The following is a 25,791-nucleotide window of genomic DNA, read 5'->3' on the forward strand; positions in this document are numbered from 1 at the left end:
TAAAGGGTACGGGCATGAAGGGCCGCCTTTGCCCTCGCGCTCGCTCCCAGGTCCAGGTGTCTCCTCCCGGAGCCTCTCTGACTCCAGCGAAAGCAGCTCCCCGAGTAGCCGCGGGCGGCGCTGTTTGCGGAGGCCGCCGGGCGCTTGCTTGACTTTCCGTCGCCGAGGCCTGAGTTGCGATTTTGGCCGCAGAGAGAGAGGGAGAGAGACCGGAGGCCCCGGCAGCGTCGCTGAGGAGAGGCGGTGAATTGTGTCCCCCCCCCCCCCCTCCCTGAGGCCCAGGAGCCGTGACTCAGGCTCGATGTGCTGCCGGGGTAGCGAGCGGGACCTGCAGAGCTCGGCCCGGCGGATGGGCGCCTCCCTCCTGCTGCAGCTCTCGGCCCACGAGCGGGAACTGGACCTGGTCTTTCTGGATCACAGCTACGCCAAACCCTGGAGCGCCCACCCGGAGGCCAGCAGCTCCAGGCCGGCCCGGCTTCTCTTCGTTACACCCAGGAGGCACCAGGACAGCAGTAGGTGAGGGCCCGAAGGGTCAGCATTTAGGTTGGGGGGAGGGGGGGTGGTGGTGGGAGAGGGGGATGGACAGGGTCGAGGGGGATGGAGAGGGCCGAGGGGGGTGGAGAGGGGAGAGGGGGGTGGAGAGGGGAGAGGGGGGTGGAGAGGGAAGAGGGGGATGGAGAGGGCCGAGGGGGATGGAGAGGGGAGTGGACCGGGGAGAGGGGAGTGGACGGGGGAGAGGGGGGTGGACAGCGGAGAGGGAGTTGGACAGGGCCGAGAGGGATGGACAGGGGAGAGGGGGTTGGACAGGTCCGAGGGGGATGGACAGGGCCGAGGGGCACATCCACAAATCACTCCAAGTAGATAAGGTCATGAGAACTCTCAGCCTGCGGGTTTCTTTCTCAAAAAGTTAGATTAAATCTCGCTGAGACTACGCCTGGAGTATTGTGCGCAGTTGTCTGTCCACCAAGTGCAAGGCACTAGCCAGGAGTATGATGGAATACGCTGCACTTGTCTGGCTGAGTGTGGTGCCAACAACACTCAAGAAGCTCAACCCAATCCAGGGCAAAGCAGCCTGCTTGATTGGCACCCCAGGCACCACTTAAATATTCATTCACTCCACCACCGACATGCCGATGGCTACAGTACGGACCAGCAACTAGCCAAGTTGCCTTCGACAGCACCTTCCAAATCTCTGACCTCTACCATCGAGAAGGAAAAGGGCACAGGAGCATGACCAGCTGCAAGTTTCTCTCCCAGCCATGCACCGTCCTGACTTGAGCATCCTCGCTGTTCCTTCACTGTCATTGAGTCAAAACCCTGCAACTCCTACGATTTGTGCTTGAGGTGGAGACCAGAACTTGGGGCCAAAAAGAATAAAATTTTGTTATTAGCAATAATATCATCATCTACGTGACCCTGACCTGCATATTAGATCAGATGGCAAGCTGTACAGACTGAAAGCAAAGGCAAATGCAGCACCTCATAATCAGAAACTCCTCTGCGCTGATGCCGTACTAATTGTTTATATGGAAACTCAACTACAAAAGTCAAGGATTGTCTCTTCTATGTCTGTAAATCGTTCTCCCTTATTGTAAGCATCAAGAAAACATGAAGTAGTTTGCATATTCTGCAACCTTGGGTCCACGGTGACAGACATTGTCTCTTGATGCAGAACTTGATACTCGCAAAGGGAATGTGGCTGCCTCCTTTGTTCGACTCTCAACTTGCCTGGAATCACATCCAGCTGACTCTTAGGACCAAGATACTTATTTCTGAGGCCTGTTTTCTCAGCACCTTGTTGTTTGACTGTGAAACGTGGAGGGCTTAGAGCGATCAAGAAACAAAGCTCAACAACTGGCACATTCTGGATGTCTTATGGGAGGGCAAAATTATGAATGCGGCAGTCTTCATCTCCAAGCTCCCAAGTATGTTGGCACTGATCAAGCAGAGGCAACTTTGCTGGCTTGGGCCTGTTCACAGGACGGAAGTCGGATGCTTACCTAAAGATTTTCTATATGGCGAGGTAGCTGGAGCTAGATGACCAGGCATGCTGAGCTCCTTTTCAAAGAATTTTTCAAGCGTCACATGAAGAGCTTAAAGGTTGATGCTCACACTAGCCGATGACAGAGGAAAATGACAACGCCAGTGGGCCAGCATGAGCCACAGTGGCTTGGCAACAAGTGGCAACATAAAAACAATTACCCAAAAGGACACCTGATAAATCACTTCATATGCGGCACTTGTGGCAAAACCTGTTACCCACGGATTGGTCTCCAGCCATCAGGAAAAGTGCATCAAATTAATCTAACTCATCCCCAATGAACTTGATTTGCTGCACACCCATCATCTTGTGTAGAAGGAAAGAAGATGGCAATGCCTAATAAGAAAAGAAACAAAGAAATGTGTGCAATCTAAGTCCAGTTGGTCCTTTCAGCCTGTTCTGCAATTCATTAACATCATAGCTGACTTTCCCCCTCAGCTCCACTTCTCCACCTTATCCCTTAATTAACCTAATTGGGAATTCCTTATCCAGAGAGTGCTGAGAATGTGGAACTCAATACTGCAGAGAGTGGTTGAGGCAAATAGCACACATGCAATTCTGGGAGAAGCTAGATGAGCACATGAGAGATGAATAGGAGGTTATGCTGATTTGGTGAGGTTAGAGTGGCGCATTAACATCACAGAGCTGTTGGGCGAAATGGCCTGTTCCTGTGCTGTGAATTTTATGTAATTATGTATAACCTTAATGGAAAAGTGGTTGAATCTCCACCCAAATGCTGTCCCATGGCAGTTCCAGAATTTTTCACTTTTTTTTGGATTGCCACCCTTGCCGCAAATAATGATGGGTTTTGTGTTTTGCAGTGATTGTGACGTGACTGTAGATGTGGAAACAGTGGTTCCAACCCCAACACCCTTGTATGATAACCAGAAGGCTCGGAGTGTGATGAACGAGTGTGAGCGCCATGTCATCTTTGCAAGAACAGACACAGATGCTCCTCTGCCGCCTGATGATTGGGAGGATCACATTAACAGGTGGGTACCTTCCACACTGAGCACCCTTGATGTCAGTGGCTCCTGGGCTGGTGCCGCATGTGGGGAATCATCATCAATAGATGGCATTCTTATTACAACAAAACCATCTGTTGGTGCAATGAGCCTTGCGTACACACTCAGGCATTTCAATAAGCTGATCAAATCTCTACTTCGCTGTTTTGCATGTGTTGTCAGTCAGGTCTACTTAGCGATTGTTTTGTATTACAGCAGGACTTGTTGTAACGCAAGTACTTTCAACATGAGTTAGTCCAATCATTGGTGTAAAATATAACTGAAAGGATAAATGGAATGTTGGCTTTGATCTCAAGACAGGTGCAATACAAATGGTTGGCAGTTTTTGTGCTAGAGTTCTGTTAGGTCCCCAACTGGAGCAACTGCATTTGGTTCTGGAACCGCAACTTAGCCAAAATACCTTGACCTTGAAAGGGGTGCAGGGGTACATAATCAACAATGTGAACAACTTGGGGCATTTAGGCACTATACAAATCTAAGGCCCTTGACACCAGTATTATAGAGTCAGGTATGACACCAAGCCAGTAAGAAGATAGTACATCAGATGACTTGAAGCTTGGTTGAAGGGGTAGGCTTTAAAAAGTATCTGAAAGGAGGAAAACGTGGTCGCGAGGTGAAGGAAGGGAATTGGAGCCGAGGCAGCTGAAGGCGAAGCCACCAGCAGTGGTGCAATAAAAATAGCGATTGTCAAGAGGCCAGCATAAGATGAGAGCAGGTATCTTGGAGGCATGTGAGCTGGAGGAGATTAGAGATTGGGAAGGGTGAGGCCATGGAGGGGTTTGCACGAGCATGATGATTTTAGAGCCAGCGCAGGTCAGTGGCACTGGGGTGATGGGGGATGGACTTGGTGCAAGTTAAGACATGGGTACCAAGTGTTTTGGATAACCTCATATATACTGAGAGTAGAATGTGGGACACCAGCCAGGGCTGCGTCGGACTGGAGAGGTCTAGAGGTAATGAAGGCATTGATGAGGGTTTCAGCAGTAGATGAGCTGAGACAGGGCGAAGTCGGGCAATGTTACAGAACTGGAAATGGTGTGAATGTGTGCTCAGAAATACACCTATAGTTCACCCAGGATTCAAACAGACTGCTTTAATCTCAGATTGTTAGCAGGGCGAGGGATGGAGTATGCGTGCACTGGAGTGCTGCTTTGGGCCCTTAGAGTGCTTAAATTGGAGTTTGGTGAGTGAGGGAGTTCAGTGAAGAGGGAAGGAGGTGATCCTTTCATTTGCTACCTTTCCTCAGAAAGAAGAGTAGTGGCTTTGGTAAGAAGGACCTGGTGAGTATATCTGCTGTCCTTGATTTTCTCTAAACTAGAGTAAGTAAAGTAAAGGGAGTAATTCAAGGGTAAGTCATGACAAGGCAGCTTGGCCTGTGCTCCCGTGTGTTGTGGGAAGTCAGGGACATATCCAGGGCGACCACGTGTGCAGGACATGTCTGCATATGCACCTAGTTGAAATCTACGTTTCGGAGCTGGAGCTATGGATGGAATCAGTGCGGAGCATCTGCAGGGTGAGATCTTCATGGATAGCATGTACAGTGAGGTGGTCACACTGCAGATAAAGAGCGCACAGGCAGAAAGGGAATGAGTGACTGCCAGACAGAGTCAAAGCACTAGGCAGGTAATGCAGGAGTCCCCTAGGTCCATCTTCCTCTCTAACAGATTTTCCATTTTGGATACTGCTGGAGTCAATTGTTTTGCGGGGCAACCTGAGTGGGGAAACAGAAGAGAGGGAGACAAAGATAGGAATGAAAGACTGAAAAGTAACAAGTAAAAGTGGAAACAAGGGCTGGCAGTAAACAGGGCCCTAGTATAAAAAAAAGTGTATATATGTTAATAAGACAAGTCTAAAGCTACTGTAAATGCAGGCATGGAGCATTCGCAATAAGGTAGATGAATTAACAGCACAAATAGATGTAAAAAGGTATGATATGCTTGCGATTACGGAGACTTGGCTGCAGGGTGACTAATGCTGGGAACTTTAGGAAGGACAGGCAAAAAGTAAAAGGGAGTGGGGTGGCATTGTTAGTTAAAGATGAACATACGAAATAGAGCAGGCCATATGGTTCCTCGAGCCTGCTCTGCTGTTCAATAAGATCGTGGCTGATCGGTTTGTGTTTTAAATTCCACATTCCCATCTATCCCCGATAACCTTTGATTCCCTTGCCTAACATAAATCTATCTACCTCTGTCTTAAAAATATTCAATAACCCCGCCTTCTCCACCTTCGGAGGCAGAGAGTTCTAAAGTCACACAACTCTCTGAGAGTTCCTCTTCATCTCTGTCCTATAAGGGCAACTCCTAATATTAAAACAGTGCCCCCTAGTTCTGGACTCACCCACAGGAGGAAACATCCTTTCCACATCCACCTTGTCAAGACCATTCAGGATCTTAGATACTTCAATCAAGTCACCCTTCACTCTTATAAACTCCAGTAGAGATAAGCTCAGCCTGTTCAACCTCATAAGACAACCTACTCATTCCAGATATCAATCTAGTAAACCTCCCCTGAACTGTCTTCAATGCACTCACATCCTTTCTTAAATAAGGAGACCAAAACTGCACACAGTATTCGAGATGCAGTCTCACCAATGCCCTGTATAAAATCTGTACTTTTATGTTCAATTCCTCTTGTCATGAAGGATAGTATTGTATTAGCCTTGATTACTTGCTGTACCTGCATACTAACTTTTTGTGACTCTTGCACCAGAACACTGATCCCTCTGCACCTTGGAATTCTGCAGTTGTTCTCCATTTAAGTAATACTCTGCTTTTTTATTCTTCCTGCCAAATTGAACAAATTTGCATTTTCCCAATCCATACTTCTGGGTGTTAGGAATGAAGTTTGATTTGTGTTTCTGTATTTGTGTGTTAAGAAAAGGAGAAACTTAAGTTTTACTTTCACTTGAAAAGGTGCCTGCATCCCAATGAGATTTTATGACTCTTGAAGGGAAGTTAAAGCAAAGTAGGAAAAAACTGCCTAGCAACAGGGGTGCAGAAGGGAGGCCACACACACACATGTTTCAGTTCAGTTGGAAGTAGATGTCATGGGAGGCTGGACACAGAGGGAACTGCAGAGGAAGCAGATTTCCCCAAAGAACAGAAGAAGAAAGAGTCCCAAGAAGACCTTCTAATCAATGGGCAAAGAGAACGAACAAGAATCAGGAAAAGGTTCTTTTAAGTGCAGTTAAGAGTGAGGAGCAGAGAAAGACTCCAAGCTTAAAGAGGGAAAGCTACAGGACGCAGATTTAAAGCAAAAATAGGCTTGCGAGAAGCCAGAGTTCCAAGGAGACAGCTGAAAGTCTGTAACTCTTTACTATAGGCTTGTGAAGCAGTGGTGTTCTGTTAGTTTGGCTGAGTCAGAGAGAGAGTGCGTGGAAGAAAGATTAAATGCATGTGGTGATCCAGGGAAAAGGAACATTGGAAGGAGAGTTCGAAACCCTGGAGATGGACCCTTGTGAAAGGGCCATTTGGGAGAAGATTCTGAAGCAGGTTCTAAGAGATTGGAGTTTTGAAACCCTCATGTGAAAGACGGAGTTCAGTGAGACTGGTAGGCTCACAGGGTGACAAGCAGCTGGGGGGAGTTCGTGAGCGATCCATTAGCATGTTTCGGGTGGTATCTGTCACTTGGTTTCAGAGTGTAGTTTGTCTGACCCCAGGCCATCTATTGGTTCACATGGACTGTATATTTATTGCCAACACTAGAGCATAAAATAGCTTTTGTAACATGTGTTTTCCTTGCAAATCTGTATATATCTGTAAAGGTACAGTTGTGGGTGAAAGAGTATTGTAATATAGCTCATCTTGCTTCTTCTGTTAAATTTGTTAAAGTTCTTCAGCTGACTCCTGTGACTCTGTTCAGTAGCCACTCACCACATATCTAAACAAAAAATAAAAGTTAGGATTTATCAAGCCGGGTTCCACCCTGGGATCTGGCGTGCCCAGAAGTAACATCACCTGGGATCATAACATTACCTATATCTATCTGGAAACTCCGTATGTATTCTTCACAACATACTTTCCTCTATCTTTCTTTCTGTTGTCTCCAAATTTAGCTACCATGCCTTCGCCCCCCCCCGCATCTAAGTCATTGATGTAAATTGTAAAATGTTGAGGCTCCAACACAGACCCCTGTGGGACTCCACTCATTGCAGCGTGCCAATCAGAAAAAGACGCATTTATGCATATATCTCTGTTTTCTGCCAGCCAGTCAATCTTCTGTCCTGATTTGTATGTAACCCCATACACTATGAGCTTTTATTTTCTGCAGTAACCCTTGATGTGGCACCTTATCAAATGCTATCTGAAAATCCAAGTATGGGATATCTATAGGCTCCCTACTATCTACCGCACATGTTACTCCTTCTAAGAACTCCAATAAATTGTTGAAACATAATTTACCTTTTATAAAACCATACTGGTTACCTTGAGCTTTTCTAAGTGCCCAGCTATAACTTATTTTTAATGATCGACTGTAACACCTTCCCCATGACAGACGTCAAGCTAACTGGCCTATGGTTTCCTGTTTTCTGCCTCCCTCCCTTATTGAATAGAGATAGTAAAGGAACGGCAATATATTTCACAGTCAAGATGGTGAGTGACTTGGAGGAAACTTCCAAGTGATGGTGTTCCCATCTATCTGCTGCCCTTGTCCTTTTAGATGGTAGTGGTTATGGGTTTGGAAGGTGCTGTCTAAGGAACCTTGGTGGATTCCTGCAGTGTATCTTGTAGATTGTACACAGTGCTGCTACTGTGCGTCGGTGGTGGAGGGAGTGATTGTTTGTGGACGTGTGCCATTCAAGCTTCTTGAATGTTGTTAGAGCTGCACACATCCAGGCAAGTGGGGAGTATTCCATCACACTCCTGACTTGTGCCTTGTAGATGGTGGACAGGCTTTGGGGAGTCAGGAGGTGAGTTACCCGTTGCATGATTCCTAGCTCCTGACCTACTCTTGTAGCCACAGTGGTTATATGGCGAGTCCAGTTCAGTCGCTGGTCAATGGTAACCCCACAGGATGTTGAAAGTGGGGGATTCAGTGAGGGTAATGCCATTGAGCATCAAGGGGCGATAGCTGGATTCTCTCTCGTTGGAGATGGTCATTGCCTAACACTTGTGTGGTGTGAATATTACTTGCTATTTGTCAGCCCAAGCTTAGATATTGTCCAGGTCTTGCTTCTTTTGGACATGGACTGCTTCAGTATCTGAGGAGTTGTGAATGGTGCTGAACATTGTGCAATCATCAGTGAACATCCCCACTTCTGACCTTACGATGGAAGCAAAGTCACTGCTGAAACAGCTGAAGATAGTTGGGCCAAGGACACTACTATGAGGAACTCCTGCGGTGATGTCCTGGAGCTGAGATGACTGATCTCCACCAACCACAACCATCTTCCTTTGTGCTCAGTATGACTCCAACCAGTGGAGAGTTTTCTCCCTGCTTTCCATTGATTTCAGTTTTGCTAGGGCTCCTTTGTGCCACTCTTGGTCAGATGGGGCTTTGATGTCAAGGGCAGTTACTCTCACTTCACTTCGGGCGTTCAGCTCTTTTGTCCATGTTTGAACTAACGCTGCAATGAGGTCAGGAGCTGAATGGCCCTGGAGGAACCCAAACTAGGTGTCAATGAGCAGGTTATTGCTAAGTAAGTGCTGCTTGATAGCGCTGCTAATGACCCCTTCCATCACTTTACTGATGATTGAGAGTAGATTGAAGGGGCAATAATTGGCCAGATTGGATTTGTCCTGCTTTTTGTGTACAGGACATACCTGGGCAATTTTCCACATTGTCGGGTAGATGCCAGCGCTTTAGCTGTACTGGAACAGCTTGGCTAGGGGTGCGGCAAGTCCTGGAGCACAAGTCATCAGTACTATTGCTGGAATATTGTCAGGCTCGGTAGCCTTTGCACTATCCAGTGCCCTCAGCTGTTTCTTGATATCACGTGAAGTGAATTGAAATGGCTGAAGACTGGTATCTGTGATGCCAGGGACCTCAGGAGGAGGCCAAGATAGATCATCCACTCAGCACTTCTGGCTGAAAATTGTAGCAAATGCTTCAGCCTTATCTTTTGCACTGATGTGCTGGGCTCCTCCCTCATTGAGGATGGGGCTATTTGTGGAGCCACCTCCTCCTCCTCCTCCAGTGAGTTGTTTAATCATCTACCACCATTCACGACTGGGTGTGGCAGGCCTGCAGAACTTAGATCTGACCCGTTGGTTGTTGGATTGCTTAGCTCTGACTATCACTTGATCACTTGCTGCTTTTGCTGTTTGGCACTCAAGTAGTCCTGTGTTGTAGCTTCACCAGGTTGACACCTCATTTTTAGGTATGCCTGGTGCTGCTCCTGGCATGCACTCCTGCACTCTCCATTGAACCAGGGTTGATCCCCTGACTTGATGGTAATGGTAGAGTGGGGGATATGCCAGGCCATGAGTTTACAGATTATGTTCGAGTACAATTCTGCTGCTGCTGATGGCCCACAGTGCCTCGTGGATGCCCAATCTTGAGTTGCTAGATCTGTTCGAAATCTATACCATTTAGCACAGTGGTAGTGCCACACAACACGATGGAGGGTGTCCTCAATGTGAAGGCGGGACTTCATCTCCTCAACACTGTGCAGTGGTCACTCCTACCAATGTTGTCATGGACAGATGCATCTGCGGCAGGTAGGTTTGTGAGGATGAGTTCAAGTATGTTATTCCCTCTTGTTGGTTCCCTCACCATCTGCCGCAGACCCAGTCTAGCAGCTATGCCATTTAGGACTCGGTCAGCTCGGTCAGTAGAGAAGTTCTCCACCCAGAGTGCTCTCTGCACCCTTGCCACCCTCAGTGCTACCCCCAAGTGGTGTTCAACATTGAGGAGCATTGATTCATCAGCTGAGGGAGGGCGGCACGTGGTAATCAACAGGAGGTTTCCATGCCCATGTTTGACCTGATGCCACGTGACTTCATGGGGTCCGGAGTCAATGTTGAGGACTCCCAGGGCAACTTTATACCGCTGTGCCGCCAGCTCTGCTGGGTCTGTCCTGCTGCTGGGGCAGGACGTACCCAGGGATGGTGATGGTGGAGTCTGGGACATTATCTGTAAGTTATGATCCCGTGAGGATGACTGTGAGGCTGTTGCTTAACTGGTCTGTGAGACAGCTCTCCTAATTTTGGCACTAGCCCCCAGATGTTAGTAAGGACGACTTTGCATGGTTGACAGAGTTGAGTTGCTGTTGTTGTTTCTGGTGCCTAGGTCGATGCCAGGTGGTCCGTCCAGTTTCATTCCTTTTTTGTGACTTTGTAGCAGTTTGTTACAATTGTGTGGCCATTTCAAAGGACGTTTAAGAGTCAACCACATTGCTGTGGGTCTGGAGTCACATGTAGGCCAGACCAGGTAAGGATGATAGATTTCCTTCCCTAAATGACATTAGTGAACCAGATGGGTTTTTACAACAATTGACAGTGGTTTCATGGTCAACATCAGACTTTTAATTCCAGATTCTTATTCAATTCAAATTTCACCATCTGCCATGATGAGATTCGCTCCCAGGTCCCCAAAGCATTACCCCGTGTCTCCAGAATACTAGTCCAGTGACCATACCATCACCTCCCCCTAAATGGCATCAGATGATCCTTTGAATGTAGAGTTTGATGGGGTGGAAAGTGAAGACAGGAGGAACTGTATCGCGATTCTTGGAGCGAGGGGAAGGGCTCTGTTTCTCTCTTCATGGATGCTGCCAGACCTGTTGAGTATTTGCAGCGCTTTCTATTTTTGTTTCAGATTGCCAGAATCTGCATATTTTGCTTCTATCTATTGCTCCAATTTAATATATGGTATTCGCTGCTCACAATGTGGTTTCCTATACGTTAGGGAGACCAAACGCAGACGCAGTGACCACTTTGCAGAACACCTCCGTTCACTTCGCAAGCATGACCCCGAGCTTCGTGTCGTTTGTCGTTTCAATTCTCCACCCCCCCTCCCACTCTGACCTTTCCGTCCTTGGCCTCCTTCATTGTTCCAATGCAAACTCTCGGAACAGGGCCTCATCTTTTGACAGCCTCTGGGTTCAACATTGAGTTCAACAGTTTTAGATCATAATCTGTGCCTCCATTTCTTTTTTTTTGGCTGGTTCTTTATTTGTTCATCTGGACAGCTGCTTGCGAGCCATTCACACCTCATTTGGACACACCTTTTTTACTGCACCTGTTACCACAAAACCTTTTGCTTTTTAATCTCTCCTGCCCACCAGCCTATCACAGATCTTCCCTTTTGTTTATCCTCTTGCATCCTCCCTTTCATGCTTAAAATCGAATACGTTTCTATCTTTCCTCAGTTCTGATGAAGGGTCTTTGATCTGAAACGCTAGCATCTGTGGAGAGAAACCTATCTGACCTGCTGAGTATTTCCAGCATTTTCTGTTTTTATTAAAGGAACAAACTGTGTGTCCAGAGGAGCTGTAAAGTGGAATGGTGGCATCATCAACAGCTGATGCAGGAAAAACTGGAGGCAGAGTTTATGATTTGAGCTTATTGAATTCATTGTTGAGCCCAGACAGCTGTAAAATACCTAATCGAAAGCTGGGCTTTTCATTGGAACAGTGTTGGAGGCCAAGGAAAGAGAGGTCAGAGTGAAAGGGAGAATTAAAATGACAGGAATCTGGAAGTTAGGGGGAGTCATGCATCCAGTCTGGCACCAACTGGAGATAAAGGGAGCTGTTCTGTTGGGACAGGCTCCACTTAAACTGAGTGGGGATCAGTGTCCTTGCGAATCAAGTAATTCAGCCAGTACACAGAGCTTTAAAAGAATAAAGATGGGATGAGAGGATTCAGGAAAGGGGAAATTTAAAAGCATCACTTTGGGTAAAAATAAGCAGTGCAGATCAGTAACAAAGGTAAGAGGGCATAAACATACCTGCACCTATGGGATGATGGTTGGATGATAAGATATTTAAAAACTTGATTATAACAGTGTACTGCATGTGGATTCCCCCCTGATAGCTATAAATGTTGTTTCTTGAAAGTGGGCAGAAAATTTTGACATGGCAAGGGGAGGGGGCAGGGGTGGGGTATTGCTTCGCAGATGGAAATACCACCAATAAACTTCATACTGCACACATAGTACAAATGGTTGCTGGCTGCGATGGTGGGCTGTGGAGGTTGCTGATGGTGTAGAAATAAACCAAGAATCAGCACACAGCAAGGCCAGACTGTCGGCAAAATTTGCACTTTTTTTCTGAGCCCTGTTTTTACACATTTGGAGTCATACCTAGCACAAAGAAAAATTGTTGTGGTTGTTGGTCAGTCATCCGAGTTCCAAGATACCACTGCAGGAGTTCCTCAGGGTAGTGTCCTCAGTCCTTCAGCTGCTTCATCAATGACCTTTCTTCCATCATAAGGTCAGAAGCCGGGATGTTCACTGATGATTGCACATTGTTCAGCACCATACACGACTCCTCAGATACTGAAGCAGTCCATGTCCAAATGCAGCAAGACCTGGACAATATCCAGGCTTGGGCTGACAAGTAGCAAGTAACATTCGTGCCAGGCAGTGACCATTTCCAACAAGAGCAAATTTAACCATTGCCCATTGACGTTCATTGGCATCACCATCACTGAATCCTCCACAATCAACATCCTGGCGGTTATCATTGACCAGAAAGGGAACTGGACTAACCATATATATTCTTTCGCTACAAGAGCAGTTCAGAGGCTAGGAATCCTGTGACGAGTAACTCACTTCCTGACTCCCCAAAGCCTGTCCACCATCTACAAGGCACAAGTCAGGAGTGTGATGGAATACTCTCCACTTGCCTGGATGAGTGCAGCTCCAACAACACTCAAGAAGCTTGACGTGTCCAGGACAAAGCAGCCCACTTGATTTACACCCTTCCCACAAACATTCAATTCCTCCACCACTGATGAACAGTGGCAGCCGTGTGCACCATTTACAAGAAGTACTGCAGAAACTCACCAGGGCTCTGTAGGCAGCACCTTCCAAACCCACAACCACTACCATCTAGAAGACAAGGGCAGCAGATAGATGGGAACACCATCACTTGAAAGTTCCCCTCCAAGTCACTCACCATCCTGACTTGGAAATATATTGCCGTTCCTTCACTGTCGCTGGGTCGCAATCCTGGAACTCCCTCTCTAACAGCACTGTGGGTGTACCTACACCACATGGACTGCAGCGGTTCATGAAGGTGGCTCACCATCACCTTCTCAAGGGCAATTTGGGATGAGCAATAAATGCTCCTCTAGCCAGTGACACCCACAACCCTTAAATGAATAAAAAAAAACATTTACAGCTTTACATTGCTTTTATAGCAGATAGATTTGAACGAAGTAAGAGATTTTAATTCTCGAACAAGATTGAGTCCATGAAGTATAAACCTGCCTTTTCAACTCTGGAGAAAACAGCTCTCAATTCGACTTTTATATTCTATGATTCTGAAAAAGTCACATGCCAAAATTCGATATGGTTTTAATTTCTATTCCATTTTTACACATGGACAACTTGAGAAGACTGAGCAGTTTCAATTTTGTTCAAGTTTTTCGTGAAAACATAACCCTCAATCCTGTATTTAAAGAACCTCTGTTGCAATAAAGATACTAATTTCACCGCAGTCGTTTTGCAGGTCTCTGCTAGTTAAGACATCATTGCCAACATATACACCTTCATTTTAAGCACAAAAACCCCACTGAGAAAGTGGTTCAACCATGGACAATGAGGAGTTAAAAGATAGTCAGTATTTATTTCAAAGGAAGAGGCTTATCATGTTGCGAAAAAAAGTAGTCAGCCTGAGGATTGGGAGAATTAGAATTCAGCAAAGGAGGACCAAGAAATTGCTAAGAAATGAAATTGAGAGTAGACTATGGTTATGTAAATAGGAAGACATTAGTAAAATAAATATGAGCACATGAGAGGCAAAGACTAGAAAATTATAATGGTAACAAAATTACAGAAAATTAAACAAGTCACTGTAACACCTGACGCTGATCGGCCAGGTTCAAGGAACAGTTCCGCATGCGCACTCAGCTCGCACTGCATCTGTCGCCACCCTCACAGTTAATCCCATTGCTGGTGAAATGGGTATGTGCCTTGAGCCCTTTTTCTCTCGCTCCTTCTGCTGCCCTGAGCCCTCGCTGGCTGTGGCTGTTGTATTCTCTCCACCACCCCAAGCTCCTGCTCTAGTTCTCTGTCTGTCATCCCCACTCCCTCCATCACCCTGAGGCCTTGCTAGCTCACTCTCTCCACTTCACCGAGCAGTGAGTGGCTCTCTCTCCACTGCCTCCAGCCCTCCCTTGAGCCCTCGATATGGTCATGGTTATGATCTCGGCAGCCTTCTGCCAACCCCTTGCCATGCTGCGTTCCCATCTCTGGCAGTTATGAGCCATGGTCTATCTGGCCCTGCTGGTGGTTAGCTATTTGTGAGTGCCAAAATATTTGTGCATCTCAGTACATACGAGGCAATGTCAATAGCTTTCACACCAGACAGCTTTGGCAAAATTCAAACGCAGGAATTCATTATTATGACACAGCTGATGGTAAAGGCTGAGTTCAAATCCCAGAGGGAAACTTGAAACAACTGTCGTTACCCATTTTTGCAATTTGTATGTTTCAAGATGCAGGCTTTGAATTCAGACCACTGAATCTCAAGAAGTTTTTTTTTATGAAAATGAATTAAACATTCATTAATACAAGATTGTAAACACATACACATGGCTACAAATTTACTACTATAATAACTACAAAAATCCCCTAATTAATCTGACGCTCAGTTATACCCCCATTAAAGCAACAGTAAAACTCATAGATATAAAAGGATGTCTGGCAGAGCACCCCCTGGACAGTCGCATTCAAAATGAGTTTCTTTCAGCTCTGGGCCCTTGCAGATAGACTAGAGGTTTACAGACTGGAGGCTTCTCACACTTGATGGATCTTACAATGCCTCTTCCTTACACACAATCTCCTTTCTCCTTTATACTTTGAATGTAAATTTTCCATCGTCTTGCTAGGTTTTTCATTTTATCTCTTCATCCAATAACATCCTTTGATTCCACCAATTTTGTTAGTAAGCTGAAACAATAAACACATTGCTTGGCATCTTCTAGCTAGGTGCAAGATTTCACCCATTCTTTTGAATACTTGATTTAAAAATGCACATTGCCACCTTGACACCTATGCTTCTGAACCTCCCCATGTTTATCTAATTACCATGTCAAACCTACTTTTTATACATCAAAGCCTTTAGACCCACTGGCTTTAATCCAGGTAAGGCACATGCACACATATAGACACACACACCACTAAACTCTATTTTAAAAAATAATTTCCAATAACATTAGACATTGATCTGTTCATGACATTGTATAGTGTAGGCATGTGTGAGCACATTTGCAGTCTGGGAAACAGTGGACATTAAGGTGTAACCTTGTAAGTAGAGTTTCCTGACCACCATTTGGATTGTTTCCACTGGGACTAACATGACACTTGAAGAAGAGTTATGCAATTCACTCTGCTTTAAACCATTCTACAAATCTGTACTATTTTTATCATCAGAGCATTTCAGTCACTGACATTGACATCGCAGGCAGTGTGAAGCAAGGTGTGGGAAGTGCACCTTTGTGGTTGTTGCATCATTAAACTCAGCCTAAACAAAGGCTTTGTTATCTGTCTTCATACTTGGAGACACAAAAAACATTCTGGAAATAATGGGAAACGAGAGAATTAAAGTGCTATGAGTAAAGAAATAGTATTGGTGAAACGATTGAGACTAAGTTGCAGCATCCTAGAATTTTAAAAGAGTTGACTACCGAGACAGTGAGCACATTGATTTTACAGAATTTCTTAGATCCTAGAACATTCCCAAGGATCGGAAAGTAGCAGATATATTCCTGCTGTTTAAGAAAGGAGTAAGGGAGAAAATGGAGAAGTATTGGCAGGTTCGGCAATCAACTGTAGTTGGGGAAATACTGTAATCTATTATCAGGGACATGCTAAGAAGCACATAGAAAATCAGAAATTGTGTAAGGGAAATCATGTTTGTTAAATCTGTTAAAGAGTATTTTAAGAATGTAACGTGCGATGAATGGCGGCAGTGGGGGCCACCAGTGGATGTCTTGTATTTGGATTTTCAGAAAGCATTCGGTAAGCTGCCACACAAGGTTGTTACACAAAACTATAGGACCCATGGGAGGGGGTACTATATTAGCATGGGCTGAGAATTGATTAATGGACAGAAAACATAAGGGAGCAATAAATCGGAGATTTTTCAAGTTGGCAGGCTGGAACTAGCAGGTTACCACAGAGATCAGTACTTGGTTCAGCTATTTAGAAACGACATTAATGACTTACATGAGGGACTGAGTGAAATGAATGCAAGTTTGCTGATGATACAAAGCTTGGTGGGAATATCAGTGGTGAGGAGCACACTAAGAAGCTGCAGAGCTTCATAGGCAAGGTTGGGTGATGGAGCAAAGCATGGCAAATGGAATATCCCACGTCAAGTGTGAAGTTATCCCCTTTGATAAGGAAACTAAAAAAAACGGAATATTTCTGTAATGGTGAGAGATTGGAAAATGTTTGCATTCCCGGGACCTGAGCGTCCATTTACATGAATCACCACAATTTATGTGCAGGTACAGCAAGCGGTGAGAAAGGGAAATCGTATGCTCTGAAGAAGGGTCATACAGACTCGAAATGTTAACTCTGTTTCTCTCTCCACAGATTCTCTCAGACCTGCTGAGTTTTTCCAGCATTTTCTGTTTTTATTATAAGGGAAATGCTATGTTAGCTTTTTTTAACAAAGGGATGGAAGTGTAAGAATAAGTGCAGTTATACAGACTATTGGTGAGGTTGCACCTGGAGAATTTTGTGCTGTTTTGGGCTCCTTACCTAAGGAAGGTCGTAGTTGCCCCAAATGGGGCGCCTGAAAGTTCACCGGACTGTTGCTTAGGATGTGCAGAGATTGAATACAGTGTGCCTATATTCCCCAGAGTTCAGAAGAATGAGAAGTGATCTCATTGAATAAAATTCTTCAGGGGCTTGTCAGGGTAGATGCTGGGAAAATATAGACTGAGAATCAGGGATTTAGGACTGAGATGAGAAATTTCCTCAGTCAAAGGGTGGTGAATCTTTGTAATTCTCAAACCCAGAGGGTTGTGGATACTCAGTTGTTGAGGATATTTAAGATTGGGGTCAATAGCTTTAAAAGTATTAAGGGATATGGAGATAGTGTGTGAGAGTAGAGTTGAGGTAGAAGATGAGCCATGATCTTGTTGAGCAGCAGAGCAGGCTCCACATTGCTTGCTCCAGCTCCTATTTTTTATGAACTTATGAACGGACGGAGGTGTTCCACAAATTGGTCACCCAATCCTCATATGTTAGAGAGACTGCATCATTAGCAGTGAACACAGTGTACTAAATTGAGAGAAGTACAAATAAATCCCTGTTTCGCCTGGAAAGAATGTTAGGATGTTGAGAAGGGAGGAAATAAAAGGAAAAGGTCAGTATCTCCTGCATTTGTCTGCCAAGTGTAGGGGTGTTGCCATTATTAGAGTGGACCAGCATCTCACAGAGAGAGTGGCACATTCAGCATGCCAAAAGGAAAGGAGGGGGATGAAGATGTGTGTGGTATATTTTTGACTATCACTGCCATTTCCTTCTCTAGCTCCACACGGGAGAATTGCATCAGCTTTGCTTCCAGTTTCCATCTTGGCTCCATGGTTCATTTGCAACTCTTTCCTTTCCTTCCTTGAATCCCCTATCTCCATTTCTGGGGAATAGACTTTTGACCAAAATCCACAAGAAACCCACTGACGCCCACAGCGACACTTTCTCCCTCCTGGCTTCTTGTAAGAACGCTGTTCCATTTTCCCAGTTTCCCTGTCTCTGTCACATCTGTTCTGACAAAGCCACTTTCATTCTAGAGCTCCCTGGGATTCCCTTACATTGGTTGACAGGGCCCTTGACTGTGTCTGTTACATTTCCCAGAGGTGTGCTCTCACCTGTTCCCCTCCTCCCATGAGTTAATGCAATGGGGGGTGGAATAGGCTTGACAAGCTGTCGACCTTTCTTTCTTTATAGCACTTCTTTCCATTTCGAGTGAATTAGGTGATTTTGGCCAATGAGTTCATGGGCCTCTGTTTTTTCTGTTGTGCATGTGCTGCCTGGTGGGTCTGATCCATCTCTTGCATCTCCTATCCAGGTTAGGATGGACTGCTGCTCAGAACAAACTGTTCAACAAGATTGTGAAGGCGTTGCATTCGGACCGGTTGGCGAGACTGGCAAACGAGGGGGTGAGTACCATGCGATTACTAAGCCTGGTGCATGTTTGGCATGTAATGCCCTAACTCCCTCAAAGATAGATGGCAGCTGTTGCCAACAGCTGGATATTGAGGTGATGGATGAGTTTGATTGAATCCTGGCCTATGGTGTGGGTACTGAACAGTTGAATTAGAGCACAGCCTGACAATTGGGGGAGTCTGTCTGACTTAGGGACAGGTGCCTTGGGATATAGGGGCACCCAGAGGAGTGGTGTGGGGGGTGGGTGTTAATGGTAAGATATGTGGTTTTGGAAGAGCATCTTCCCACCCTTGCCTACCTACCCCCCCCCGCTCACTCCCACATCACCAATCTGCACTGTTTGATCCAAACCCAGGCAATATGTTGGTTGCTCATCTGCTCAGCGAGGCAATGGCAACTCACCCACTTTGGTGGTCAGTCAAAGGCAGGGTGAGGGTGATATCACACTTTTAATAATCTGGTTATGCTTCTAAAGATGGGAAATAATAGGATGCATTTACGAGACTGCTTTTAAATAGCCACACAGAGAAACCCCAAATTCCATCTCTGATCTCCCCGAGAGTGTGAGAGGACCATCCTTGGACAGGCAGTCAACAGCAACTAGAGGATCTAGTCTATCTGGAGGATCGAGCATCTAGTCTATACTCAAGTAGGAGTAAGGGTAAAATAAAAACAAGGGTCCATATTCTATTAAGTTAAGATATGTCTGGGGAGCTCAGTCCCGTGATTTGCACATCCTGCACTATGTGGGAAATCCTAGACGCTGCTGATGGCCTGGATGACCATGTGTGCAGGAGGAACTCGAGCTCCCGGTTTTGGTGCTTGAGCAGCAGCTGGGGGCACTACGGTCATTCACGAGGCTCAGAGGTTCGTGGATAGCACATTTCAGCACGTGGTCACCCCGCAGCTTAAGGAAGCGCAAACAAAGAGGGAATAGGGGACCTACAGCAGAAGAAGGGGACCAGGCAGGTAATGAGGGAATCCCCCGAGTGCATCTCTCAAACCATTTATCGGTCTTGGAAAACGTTGAGAGTGACGGTTCCTTTGTGGAGGCCAACCAGAGTCAAGGCCATGGCACTGTGGGGTCCAGCTGCTCGGGGAGGGAGGAAGTAGTGTGGAAGGGCAATAGTGGTAGGGGTTAGTGAGGGGAGTAGACAGGTGCTTCTGCGGCCATAGACGTGACTCCAGGTTGGTATGTTGCCTCCCAGGTGCCAGGGTCAAGGATGTCACAGATCAACTGCAGGACATTGTGAAGGGGGAGGGTGAACAGCCAGAGGTCGTGGTCCATGTTGGATCAATGACATAGGAAGAAAGAGAAATGAGGCCCTGCAAGCAGATTTTGGAGAGTTAGGTAGGAAATTGAAAAGCAGGACTTCAAAGATAGTAATCTCCGGATTACTCCTGGTGTCACGCAGTAGTAAGTATAGGAACAGAAGGATAGAGCAAATGAATGCATTGCTGGAGAGATGGTGCAGGAGGGAGGGCTTTAGATTCCTGGGGCTTTGGGACTGTTTCTGCGGGAGGTGGGACCTGTACAAGTTGGACGGGTTGAACAGGAACAGGACCAACATCCTCACGGGGAGGTTTGCTAATGCTGTTGGGGTGGATTTAAACTAAATTGGCAGGGGAATGGGATCCTGAAAAGTAGTTCAGAGGGGAAAGAAGCTGAGATGGAATTAGAAGTTAAAACGCTAGTAATTGAGTCTGGAAGGCGGAGGAAACATAGGCTAAATAACAAAGAAGTGAGGTTAGCAAAGCCAAATGGAATATATTTTAATGCAAGGAGCCTGAGGAATAAGACAGATGAGCTGAGGGCACAGATAGGCACACGGGAATATGATATCATAGCTATGGCCGAGACTTGGCTAAAAGAAGGGCAGGATTGGCATCTCAACATTCCTGGTTATTGGGGTTCAGATGAGATAGAGAGGGGGATAGAAGAGGAAGGGGGGTCTCAATATTGATCAAGGAATCAATTATTGCAGCAAGGAGGGATGATATCTTGGAAGGATCATCAAATGAGGCCATAAGGGTAGAAGTAAAAAACACAAAAGGAGAAAACAAGCTGTTGGGTGTGTCCTCTAGGTCCCGAAACAGTCAGGGAGAGATAGAGGATCAAATGTGTAATCGAATTTCAGAGAAGTGTAAGAATAATAAAGCAGTAATGATAGGGGATTTTAACTACCCAAACATTAACTGGGATAGTTTTAGTGTGCAAAGTAGGGAGGGAGCAAAATTCTTAAGGTGCATCCAGGAGAACTTCTTTAACCAGTACATAGAAAGCCCAACAAGGCTGGACCTAATATTCGGAAATGAGCCCGGGCAGGTGGAAGGCGCACCAGTAGGGGAGCATTTTGGAGATAGTGACCATAACTCAGTTAGATTTAGGATAGTTATGCAAAAGGATAAGCTTGGGCTGGGAATAAAAGTTCTAAACTGGGGAAAGGCTAATTTTACTAAGATGAGATACGATTTGTCCCAAGTGGACTGGGAGCAGCTACTTGCAGATAAAACTGTGTCAGAGCAATGGGTGACATTCAAGGAAGAAATAGCAAGAGTACAGGGCAAATACGTTCCCGTAAAGACAAAGGGGGGGATCCAAGTCTGGAGAACCTTGGATGTCAAGGGACATAAAGGTTCGGATTAAGCAAAAAAGAGAAGCTTATGGCAGATACTGAGGGCTCAATACGGCAGAGTATCTAGAGGAGTATAAAGAGTGCAGGGGGGATCTTAAAAAGGAAATTAGGAAAGCTAAGAGAGTGCATGAGAAAGTATTGGTGAGTAGAATAAAGGAAAACTCAAAGAGGTTATTTAAATATATAGAGAGCAAGAAAGTAACTAGGGAAAGAGAGGGCCAATTAGGGACCATAGAGGTAATCTCTGTGGGTACAGTCCTCAATGAATACTTTGCGTCAGTCTTCACAATGGAAAAGGACGATGCAGGTATAAACATCAGGGTGGAGGACTGTGAAATATTAGAGAAAATTAACAGAGAGAGAGAGGAGGTACTAGCAGGTTTAGCGGCCTTATAAGTGGATAAATCCACAGGCCCGGATGTGATGTATCCCAGGCTGTTGAGGGAGGCCAGGGAAGAGATAACAGAGACCCTGGCAGTAATTTTCAAATCCTCTCTGGCCACAGGTGAGATGTCAGAGGACTGGAGGACTGCTAACGTCCCATTATTAAAAAAGGGAGGAAGGGATAGACCAGGAAATTACAGGCCAGTCAGTCTAACCTTGGTGATGGGGAAGTTATTAGAAAGAATTCTGAGGGCAGAATATATCTGCACTTGGAGAGAGACAGGTTAATCACAGATAGTCAGCATGGATTTGACAAGGGAAGGTCGTGTTTAACAAATTTGATCGAATCTTTTGAGGAGGTAACCAGGAGTGTTGTTGAGGGTAATGTCTTTGATGTGGTCTACGTGGACTTTAGCAAGGCTTTTGATAAGGTCCCTCATGGCAGACTGGTCAAGAAAGTAAGAGCCCATGGGATCCAAGGCAAAGTGGCACATTGGATCCCAAATTGGCTGAGAGGCAGGAAGCATAGGGTGATGGTAGAGGGATGTTTCTGTGACTGGAAGTTTGTTTCCAGTGAGATTCCGCAGGGCTTGGTGCTGGGGCCCTTGCGGTTTGTGGTGTACATAAATGATTTGGACTTAAATGTAAATAATTGGGGACTAAGTCTCTCTGTCTCCTGCTTGGGAGGGAGGGGAAGTCCAAGTATAGGAAATTGTTGTTCGTGAAGGATTTGTAATGGATCGGCCAATGTAAAACCAAGGCTTTTTTATTCAGGCCAGCAATGAGCCGGTGCTGCGGAGGATAGCGGTGGACAAGTGTGCTCGGCGCATTCGACAGGCCCTTGCCAGTGTGAACTGGGACACCAAGTTAACGCAATGGCTGCACACGACTCTGGTGGAAACCCTCAGCCTGCCGATGCTGGCAGCCTACTTAGACGTGCTCCAGACCCTGAAATGCAAGGTATGGCGATGGGGAACTCAACTGCATTCACTTGGTGAAAGAACAATGCATTTATCTTGTTCCTTTTGTGGCCTCAGGAAATTACAAAGTTGCTTTCGGGCCAAAGTTGCCTTCCAGTTGTAGGGAAATGCAGAGGCAAATTAGCACAGAGCTAGCTCCAACAGACAGCAAAATGGCAATGACTGCGTAATCTTGTTGTATTGATGTGGGTTGAGGAATAAATATTGGACAAGAGGCAATACCCCTGCTCTTGCAATAGTTCATAGAAATTTTGTATATACAGCTGAGAAGACAAGCGGGACTTGGGTGGAGCATTTCTTCCAAAAGACAGAACCTAAGACAGTGCAGCAACACTTCAGCACTGACCCCTCTGACAGTGCAGCCCTGGAAAGTATCATTTCAGATTTTGTGCTCTCTCTCATGCAGTGGATATGATCATGTGACCTTGTAACTCAAGCATGTTACAGGAACTGCAAAGTGATGGCGCTACCCACTGAGCTACAACAGACACTTAAAAGCCCAATCGCTAAAAACAGTTCAAGAACGTTAAGCTTGAGCCTGTGATTCAAGCTCACACTGGAGTGCTGTACCATCGGAGAGACATCCAGAGAGCGCTGCACTGTCAGAGGGTCAGTACTGAGTGAGCTCTCTCGGTCTGTCTCTTGGCTGCCTCTCCCGCCCCTCTGCCCTGCTGTGCTCGGCCTGCCCTGTTCTTCCCGCCACGCCGCGCCCCTCCCCCCCCACCGTGCCTCTTCCCTCCTGCCCCGCCGTGCCTCTTCCCTCCTGCCCCGCCGCACCCCTCCCCCCCACCGTGCCTCTTCCCTCCTGCCCCGCCGCGCCCCTCCCCTCCCGCTGTGCCTCTTCCCTCCTGCCCCGCCGCGACCCTCCCCTCCTGCCATGCTCGCTCGCTACGCCCCTCCCCTCCGGCTGCACCCCTTCCCTCGGGCCGCACCCCTCCGGCCCCGAGCTCTTTACCACCTCCTTTGCCTGACCTTTATCTTCCTTACTTCAACCCTTGCCATCAACTTACTGAGTGCTTCTGACAGAATTTAAGGCCTCCTTTTGGTTTTCTAAGCTCATTGAGTTGACACAGGCTGCCATTCCTGGTGAACCTTTAAACCCTGCTTCCTTGATACTTACATTGATAGAATAAGTGAAAGCACAAAACCAGCAAATACATTTCTGCGTGAGCAAATATGAGGCTATCTGTTTCGGACTGAAGAAAGGATAAAACAGGTTACCCAAGCGATGGTGAGAAGCTCGGAACAGTTTAAAGAGACGAGGCACCCAGGTACATGGATCATTAAAATGTCATGAACAGGCTCAGAAAATCATCCAAAAGACTCAAGGAATGCTGGGCTTTATATTTAGAGGATGAGAATAGGGTGGAAGTTGTGCTTGAATTATAAAAAACCCAGGTTATACCACCCCTGGAGTATTGTGAGCAGTTCTGGACACCACACCTTTGGAAAGGTATATTTGGACTTGGACGGAGTGCATCGTAGATTTAGCTGGACACCAAGGGTTAAATCATGAGAGATTACACAAAATAGAATTACTTTCCTTTGGTTTTAGAAGGTAAATGTGTGATTTGTCTGTTTTTAAGATCTTACAGAATCACTGAATTTTACAGTGCAGAAAGTGGCCATTTGGCCCATCACGTCTGAATGAGCAAATTCCCGACATCTCCCCACAACCCTGCACATTGTTCCTTTTCAAATAATAATCTAAATCTAATACTTCAACTGAGCCTGCCTCCACCACACTCTCAGGCAGCCTATTCCAGACCTTAACCATTCGCTGCATGAAAATGTTTTCCTCATGTCACTTTTGCTTCTGTTATGACACAGCAGGTGGTATTTGCCAGGCTGACCAAATCCACAAGGGAAACCTGGCCATGCTATCACAACGGTTTTGCAGTTTGTATTTATTACAAGAAGATTTGTGCACTCAATTCAGAAGTTATGAGTCCACTACCACCTTTAGAGATTTTACAAATTAAATTAAAACATTTATGAACGAAAGAAAAGAATAAAGCATAAATCAAAATTACAATTACACGGTTTATTAATATTATAATATTATAACAATTCCCAGAACTCCTAGTTAACCAGACTCACAACTACACATCCCCTTTAAGGCAACAATCCAAAAATACATTTTAAATTTATAGCGACACTTGACAGTGGAATTCCAAAGGCTTTTAACACAACTTGGGCTACTGGAACAACACACTTCTGCAAAGTGGTAGAGGCTTCTCCCCAAGTCTGTTTCACATGGTGTACCTTTCAGATATTACACGTCCACACCTCATACAGCTTTCCATCCTTCTTTAAATATATTTTTCCTTATTGATTTGTAAATCCCATTGTTCCCACATGCCTTTGGAATTTACTTTTCCCATAATAAAATCTTTTATGGTGTCAATATGGTCAGCACTTTTGAGAAAAATCAACCTGCCTTATTTATCTTGTTAGTTGTGAACAAACTACCGTCCCTGTCTCATTGAAAGCCAAACACCTCTCCAATTATCTTAAAATGTAAATTTCATTCACACCCTACCTACCTAGATTTTACCCTAGTTCACTTAGTAGCATTTCATGTGCCCTTTTACATCTAACTGTTTTGATAATTTCAACCTTGCAGTCTATCCATTCTTTTAGATTGCACTTCTTTTGCAAATTAAATCTGTGCCCACTCATTCTCGATCTTTCTACCAATGGGAACAGTTTCCCCCTGTCTACTCTGTTCAGATCTCTCATGATTTTGAATACCTCTATGAAAACTCTTCTCAGCTCTTTTTCCAAGGGAAACAGTCCTAAATTCTCCAATCTATCTTCATAACTGAAGTTCTTCATCCCAGTGAACATGCTCGTAAATCTTTTCTGCGCTCTCTCTCTCTCCCCAGTGCCTTCACGTCTTTCCTAAAGTGCAATGCCCTGAACGCAAGACTCCGGCTGAGATCAAACTAGTGTCTTATACAAGTTCAAAATAACCTCCTTGCTTTCGTACTCTATGCCCCTATTAATAAAGCCTATGATACTGTCTGCTTTATTAACCACTCTCTCAACTTGTCCTGCCACCTTCAATGACTTATGCATATAAACACCTAGATCCCTCTGCTCCTCTGCCCCCTTTAATGTTTTATCCTTTATTTTACATTGTCTCTCCATGTTCTTTCTACCAAAGTGTATCACTTCGCATTTCTCCACATTGAACTTCATCTGTCATTTGTCTGTCTGTTTCACTAACTTGCCTGTGTCCTTTTGAAGTTCTACATTATCTTCCTCCGTTCACAGTGCTTCCAAGTTTCATATAATCCGTTAATTGAAGCTGTGCCCTGTTCACCAAAGTCTAGGTCATTATTATATATCAGGAAAAGAAGGGTCCCAACACCGACTCCTGGAAAACTCCAGTACAAACCTTCCTTTCGCCTGAAAACATCCATTAACCACGA

The 25,791-nt window shown here is 45.6% G+C and overlaps 1 protein-coding gene across 4 annotated transcripts in view; it reads left to right on the plus strand.

The window, feature by feature from the left end:
• The first annotated feature begins 206 nt into the window (after window positions 1–206).
• kansl3 (KAT8 regulatory NSL complex subunit 3) overlaps window positions 207–25,791 on the plus strand; it is a 79,688-nt gene continuing 54,103 nt past the window's right edge. For 2 of the 4 annotated variants that reach the window (XM_041209454.1, XM_041209456.1), the window contains exons 1-4: window positions 207–516; window positions 2,863–3,033; window positions 18,257–18,347; window positions 22,149–22,334. In XM_041209454.1, the coding sequence (XP_041065388.1) occupies window positions 302–516; window positions 2,863–3,033; window positions 18,257–18,347; window positions 22,149–22,334 (663 nt within the window). In that variant the 5' untranslated portion in view covers window positions 207–301. The remainder of the gene's footprint in view (window positions 517–2,862; window positions 3,034–18,256; window positions 18,348–22,148; window positions 22,335–25,791) is intronic. The other 2 variants (XM_041209455.1, XM_041209457.1) reach the window with 2 other exon arrangements.

Source organism: Carcharodon carcharias, chromosome 17, assembly GCF_017639515.1.
Source record: "Carcharodon carcharias isolate sCarCar2 chromosome 17, sCarCar2.pri, whole genome shotgun sequence".
Lineage (NCBI taxonomy): Eukaryota > Metazoa > Chordata > Chondrichthyes > Lamniformes > Lamnidae > Carcharodon > Carcharodon carcharias.